This window comes from Mizuhopecten yessoensis, unplaced genomic scaffold, assembly GCF_002113885.1.
Source record: "Mizuhopecten yessoensis strain PY_sf001 unplaced genomic scaffold, ASM211388v2 scaffold8991, whole genome shotgun sequence".
NCBI classification, from domain to species: domain Eukaryota; kingdom Metazoa; phylum Mollusca; class Bivalvia; order Pectinida; family Pectinidae; genus Mizuhopecten; species Mizuhopecten yessoensis.
The window spans coordinates 698,032-705,869 of NW_018407824.1; the positions used below are offsets into that span (position 1 = coordinate 698,032).

The 7,838-nt window shown below is 33.3% G+C and overlaps 1 protein-coding gene across 2 annotated transcripts in view; it reads right to left on the bottom strand.

Moving 5' to 3' along the window:
• LOC110456992 (peptidyl-prolyl cis-trans isomerase-like) overlaps positions 1-6,437 on the bottom strand; it is a 24,240-nt gene extending 17,803 nt beyond the window's left edge. The window contains exons 1-2 of one of the 2 annotated variants that reach the window (XM_021508077.1): positions 6,342-6,437; positions 6,185-6,292 (exon numbers count right to left, since the gene is read on the bottom strand). In XM_021508077.1, coding sequence (XP_021363752.1) covers positions 6,185-6,253 — 69 coding nt within the window. In that variant the 5' untranslated portion in view covers positions 6,254-6,292; positions 6,342-6,437. Of the gene's footprint in view, positions 1-6,184 lie in introns of both variants that reach the window. The other variant, XM_021508076.1, reaches the window with a different exon arrangement.
• Between the last annotated feature and the right edge of the window lie 1,401 nt (positions 6,438-7,838).

Consider the following 7,838-nt stretch of genomic DNA (forward strand, 5'->3'; position numbering starts at 1 on the left):
ACGTCTCCGATAGTCTTGCACGTCAACGGGAAACATCTGACAAATTAAAACGATTTTCTTGGGCTTGAAAACTTATTCAACAAAGACTGCCCAGCCAGGTGTTGTAGCACTTTCAGGCAGACAACAAATTCCTTTTAGATATAAACCTAGAAAATTTCTAGATAATATTTGAATTTAAATGTTGTAAGACTGTTGAACGTAAGATGCAAACAATACTTTTAAAAAGATACTGGTTGATTGTATTCTTAATACACATTGCATGAAAATGAAAACTGACGAATTATCAAATCGCGGATCTTTCCGATCGTCATTTCCATAAACTTGCAGTGGATTGTCAGTACATTGTACATGTACCAAAGTACACTTGTAGAAAAAAATAATTATTTGCATTAACTGCAATAAGCGTTAAGATATGGGTATTTTCATGTACGTAAGTAATTTACACTAAATAACAACCAACTGGCCTCAGATTAATGAGTTTAGTTGACGAGATGTCAATTTTTTAAGATTTGTTCTGTTACAAGATATTTCATAACTATTTTGATCAAAAGTATAGCTTTTCCCTTCTTATACCTCTTCTTGTCAAAATATTTGAAGCCTTTAACTGTGTTGAAGACTATGGTGACGTTATTGATGTCACATCTTATGTATTATGACGCCATATGGCATTTTTGTCACATGTTGGCGAATTTGGGTGAATTGCGAATTTGCCTGCACTCACATTAAAAAAAAGTGTGGTCAATGACATTGAGTTGCAACAGATCAGAGACATGCATATTAATATATATATACGTCTCTGGTTTTATTAAATAAGAAATTTCTGAGCCCTTCCTCCGTCATTTGTTTATGTCAATAAAAATGGTTATGAGAAAAAACTAGAATTATGTCATTGTGACATTACAGCCGCTCACCACTTTAATTGCTTCAGTAACACGTTGAGCATCAATATCTACTATAATACCGCAGATATGTGTTTTGTATTCTGCTTATTGAAAATCAGGTCATCTGATGATGTTGCGTTTAGGATTTTCAAAATCAATCACCTCTTTAATGATGCCTTATAAAACATTTCTCCCTCTCCTCTTTTTTCACCATCTTTAAGTGTGACGCATTGTTGTCATTTTTATTAATTAGCATCCTCCAATGATGTGACATGAGCGTTTACGTGCAGAATGGCAATCGGTGAATGGATAATAAAGAATAGGTGCATTTTTTGCTTGTGAAATGAAGGATAATTAACAGTAGTGGGAAAACATGCATGGAGAAAAGAGACATTGTACTGCTTTTATTTTTATTTATTTTTTATTCATATTAGTGAAAATTATTAATATTTGTAGCGACTTTATTTACCGTCATTGAATATACAAGATCTCACAATATGTTCTTGGAATATATTTGAAATATATTTCCCAATGCGACTTTACCAACCTAAGAGTTATTTCCCTTACACCCAATTTGATGATATTTTGACACGGCGCGAATTCTTGTCAAACAGCAGCGGCAGTTGTGTCATGTTCTTAAATTGTTACACTTTTATAAATAAATACACCAGAAATAGCATGCTGTGTTACAAAAATGTTTGATAAGCATACACAGTTCACATATCGTCTCGGAGCTATTAGTCTACCGTTATCAACCTAAGCACGATATGGCGGTCACACTAATTTGCGCCATAGGTGCGCCATAGGAGTTTTTGCACGCCATAGCAAAATGTGAGTGTTTTATCCACAAAATATTTTGATTTTTCCATTGCTATACTCATTTAACATGTTTTGGTAAAGTATCATTTAAAAAAAATGTGCACTTTGTTAGAAAATCGATCTTGATTACGAAGCACTTTAACACTAATTAGCGCCATACGTGTTTTTTCACGCCATAGCTAAATATAAGAATTATTTTCAGCAATTAACTGTGTTTTTCCTTTGGTATATGCAATATACAGGTTTTGGTAAAGTTTCATTCTTAAAAAATGTTTATTTTGTTAGTAAATCGACAAAATATTTCTTCGCGATTCACAAGTCAATTTCAAGGGAAGTAACTCGTACATTTGCTAAAAACGCCATAGCAATGAATAGGACAATACTAGTACTTGACTGGTTTTTTTAATTTATGATTTGTAAACATAGAATAAGTTACAAAAACATTAAAGACCATGAAAATATTTATTAATTACACATGTACAATACAATTTATTTATGAGTACAAACATAAAATAATTTACACACAGCTCTGAAACAGAAATTAATTATTTTTTAATATTTTTAGTAACATTTTATGTAAATCTCACACATTTTATAAATTATTTACAACACTTTATTACATACTCTTACATTAAAAATAAGTATTATACATGTTTAATGGAAATATTAATTACTCCTAAATATTTCATCTCAGTTCTTTTTTACATACAATCAATAAAATTCTATTAAGACGAAAAATGAAAACATATGTATTCAAATCTTTATTAAATTCAACAACACACTATTTCACATATAGATATATACATGAAAGCAAAATTAATAAAACATACATCCTACAAATTGTCAACACCTGAAAAATGGTCGTCGTAGAGAAAGGAACTGGGTCCATCTTCCTGAGTTGTTAAAGTGAACTAGGTCACGGTAATAGTCTTGTTGAAATTTCACTCGCAGCTTGATGTAGTTTAGTCTGGTCTTCATGAGATGGTTGATCTTGTTGCGTTGTTTATCAAAGGATGTCCCTGTCAGGCCTGGGGACTTGTCAAATTTCCAAGTGGCACTATCTCGGTAAAATACACCTCCCTGATTCCAGCAGTCTGTAGGTCTGTTTGTAGTTTGAGTAGTGTCTGAAAAATGTCATTGGGGGATGATGTCGCTGCAATGGCGTTTCCTCCTAGTTGGATGACTGCAATATCTGGGTTGTAGGCAATTTCAAATTATATTAATTATTAACATAGTTACTATGGTTTCATCTCCCTTAAGCGCGATGGATACAGAATTAAAAAGACAATTGCCGTTTCCAGTTGATACTACGGGAGTAAAGTCCATGTTGATACCTAACAATGTTTGTGCAGTCTGATCTTTGATATGAGATCCAAAAGTGACTGGTGAATTTGAGGGGATAACTTACTTTTGAGATATGAGCATAATCTGCTCCATTTTCACACATTCAGCTAAATACAAAACATCTGTATGTGCCGCTGCAGCAAGTCTTTCCAAAGACAGGTTAAAGTCAAAAGTTTTGTCTGGTTTAAGAGAGCATGCTGAGCAAATGAAGGGCAATTCAGTTTTACCTAGGAATCTTAACTGAGCATTGGTCAGGATTTCACATTTTTTGTGGAACCACCTATCACATTTTTCACAAGCTACATTTCCATCTCCATCACAAATTTCTTTGCATACTCCACAAGGATAAAGATCCATTTTGAATATATAGTCAGAAATAAGAAAGTTATGAAATGTATGAAAAGATTATAACGAAGAAATTGCAGCTATCAAATGGAAAGGAAAAAATTCTATTGAAGAAAATGGAGATATAGATTTTTGATTTAAAAATACAGTAGAGTTAAAAACCCACAAACGAAGTCAGTGCCTAACCGAATAGTATTTAGAGACAAGAACTGGGACTGGGAGTATGCCGAGTCTAGTGTCTTACCTTGATGAGCTGCGTATTCTGATGATGAGGTAGCTAGTGTAGCACCCATATTTACCGGTATACAGCCTAATATTTCAGTTAATTATACCAAGCTGTTTCAGGAAATAATAATTCTGTTCAAATATGTTAAAACATGCTAATTAGGAATGTAAGTAGTTATCCCAAGCTGCTAGAGGAGATAATTGAGTACTGATTAAATTAATTGGCTTACCTTTGTACTTATCACAAATCATAATAATCTTAACCCCATTAACAGTAGTCATCAAATATCATAATTACCTGAATCCCATTAACAGAAATTATATATCATAATTACCTGAACCCCATTAAAATTGTGATTAATAATAGTCAATCAAATTTAAGATCTACATGTACAGCAAGTCTTTAACCTGAAATGCCACACCCCCTGCATTGGATTGGATGAAAGCATCTTAACATATAATATATAAGAGAAAATGATTTTTCTATTGTCATTAATCATTACTTTGACCAGTCTTTCTATTCAAATCAACATTTTCAAAATGGAATCTCTTTCCAGAGCTATGGTACACTACCTGAGACATGACCCTAACGCTCCCTTAGATGATGCAGCATCTTTTTCAGTGAACCACATATTGGAGATCTTCAACTTCAACAGAGATACCTTAGACACCATCATCAACCTACCTACAGATAAGCAGCATCTCTTTCTCTCACCATGCCACAACTTCATATGTGCAGCATCCGGCCACAGCAATCCTGTCAGACTCCATCTCCTGGGATCTCCCATCACCAACCCCTCATCAGTAAAGTACTGTACCCATGGCACATCAAAGAAGGCTTTACCAATCATCCAGAAAGAAGGACTACAGAAGATGAACCGCCAATATATACACTTTGCGAAGAACAAGACTTGCCTGAAGAAGGGATCTGATGTCATCATTACCCTAGATGTACCAAAGTACCTACGAGCTGGGATGAAACTATACCGCCTTGACGATGGGAACATTGCAGCCAGTGGTAACAGAGACAATNGATGTGGATAATGTATAACATTGTGTGCTGTGTAGATTTAGATGTATAATTGGTGAATTCAATAAAGATTATAATTGTGGTGTACAAATGTTATTAATTAATCTGTTCATTAAATAAAATTAATGTATATTTATAATATTTAAAAATGTGTTATTCTCTTTAATGTTTCTGTGATTGATATTTAAGTAGATGTAATAAATAAACTGTTGTAAATAAATTCTAAAATTAATATAAAATTTGTACTAGTCATGTCTTTTTCATTGCTATGGCGTTTTTAGCAAATGTACGAGTTACTTCCCTTGAAATTGACTTGTGAATCGCGAAGAAATATTTTGTCGATTTACTAATAAAATAAACATTTTTTAAGAATGAAACTTTACCAAAACCTGTATATTGCATATACCAAAGGAAAAACACAGTTAATTGCTGAAAATAATTCTTACATTTAGCTATGGCGTGAAAAAACACGTATGGCGCTAATTAGTGTAAAAGTGCTTCGTAATCAAGATCGATTTTCTAAAAAAGCACACATTTTTTTTAAATGATACTTTACCAAAACATGTTAAATGAGTATACCAATGGAAAAATCGAAATATTTTGTGGATAAAACACTCACATTTTGCTATGGCGCGCAAAAACTCCGATGGCGCACCTATGGCGCTAAATCTCCTATGGCGCAAATTAGTGAGACCCTGATATGGCATATATATGTTCCCGTTTCAAACATCAAAATAGAGGTTATACTTCATCACTCATACGGTTTATAAGTTTATATACTTACTTCTTCCTTCTACAGACAGCGTTAATGCTTGACAGTCTTCACATGTGCTTTTTCGAATCATGTGTTTCACACGCGTAACACTCCCCAGACCGCAATCCGAGTTGCTAAAACGCTCAAACCTAGTGCACGAATTTCACCACCACAACACTCGTAGGATGCACCGGAGATAAACATTTTGTTTTCATCAATTATTTAAAGTATGGATTACTATTTTGGAGAAGAGTATCAGAAGACTTTATGTAACCCACAGGTGAGTGTCAGAGATTCTACTTTCTATTTACGATAACGAAACTATATAGCGGAAGCATGCAATACTGAATTATGCGAATGCACCCCCAAACGGAAGTGGGTCCGTCATTTCGTTCTCTGGACAGAATCAATAAGCCGCTCGGCTCTCGCCAAGAGCGGCTTAAAAATCACACCCTAGTCTACTCATAAAATATACCAAAAGGTTGAATATTTTTGTTGATAGAAACAAATGTCTGAGAGCCCTTTGCCTAAATATGCTCCAGGCCAAATTTAATGTATGTCATAAGCTCACCATGGTCATTTGGTGAGCTAATAACAACACCTATAATTAAGTTTATGTCAAAACAAATTTTACACTGTTTAAAGTCAGATGATTTGCTCGTTTTGACATATAGTTATATATGTGAAATAAATATTTGTTGATAAAATTCGATACACTCCTCGGAAAACCCGTGCCAACCCCCCTCTATGAAATCCTGGAAGGGCGATTTCTTGACAGTTCGTTACCTGCATTATGATTCTTCCAAGGGGAGACCCAGCGGCTGCCACATCGAAAAACACTTTAGGGAGAGACATTGTATGGTTGTTGGACACCAACGAATGAAGCACGTGGAAAGCCTGTGACCCCGATGACCTCAGCGGTCAATCTAAAAAGCGCCTTCAACCGACAACGAGTCCGATAAACGGGAGCTTTGTAAAACTAGCTTTGCGCACGTATAGTTTCATATTTTTGAACAGGAAGTATAACTTACACCAATATAAAATATTATCAATAAGTTTAATTGATATATTTAAATATTAATTATTATATTTACGCATAAATTTTAAAAGATTGGTTGTAGGAAGCACACATTAATATATACTAGAATGGCTGGAATAATCCCGAGTCCGGCAAACGGCAGCTGTACATGGTATAGGAGCTAACCGGTAGCCGCATAGTTGCGTATTTTTGACCGGAAATGAAGTATGTGAAAGTGAAAGTAGAAGTTCAGTGTCAACAAATATATGACTAGTTGTAGCAGGATTTACATTATTTTAAAAAGAAATAGGAGGTATATAGGGGTAAGTGGTGGAGAAAGGGTTATTAACATGTATTTCACAACGGAAGGAAAATAATTCCTGCATGTATAACTTACTGATTAGTCATTAAAATGTTTAAATATTAAATATTGTCTTCCCTGATTTGATTTTCAGTAATATTATTAAATTGAATTACTACACCTACAAAAACGATCAGAAGCCTTTGATAGCGGGTTCCTGAATTCAAACACTCAAAACAATGCTTTTAAAATTACTTATGGAAACTCTTTTTAACAATACATTAACGTGGATTAAATGTTTATATTATCGCAGACATATTACATCAATTTTCACAATTATTACACATGCAATTCACAAGAATTTAAAATAACGAATTTACTTTAGGTTATGGACATTTATTTGTTGTTTCAGATTGGTAATACACAAGTACCTACTTTCACAGACCCATCTTCAGTGTCAATAATTACACCTGTATTTATACTATTACAGACAGGTTATGAATTTTTAATCATTGCTTCAGACTGGTTATAAATTTGTGTTAACTTTCACAGACATGTAACAGAAAAAAAACATTGTTTAAAACTGCATGATTATACATGTGGATTTAATTATATTTATTATCACCGACATGTTTGGAAAACTTATCACTTGTTTCAGACTGGCTATAAAACTTGTATTACTATCACAAGTAAGGTTATCAATTTTTAATTATTGTTTCAGGCTAGTCATAAACTTGTGTTAACTATCACAGACATGTAAGAAAAAAATATTGATTGCTTTGACTGGTTATAAACTTATAATTATTTTAATTTTCACATACATTATGAGGAACTTTTATTAATTGTTTCAGACTGTTTACATACATATATATTTACTTTCACAGAAAAAAGTTATATCACATGTATTATAGACAAGTGATACACATTTCATCATCAGATTGGTTCTAGTTGTGTTACTAGATTTATCTTTGTGTGACCAAAAAGGCACAAGCCAGATTCATGCATGGTAACATCATGCACTTTATAAGTATTTAAATATATGAATTCATGGTAAAACATATTTATCTAATCAGAAATCTAACCAACCTGTCGGACTGTCAAAATAATAGAAACTGAAAAAA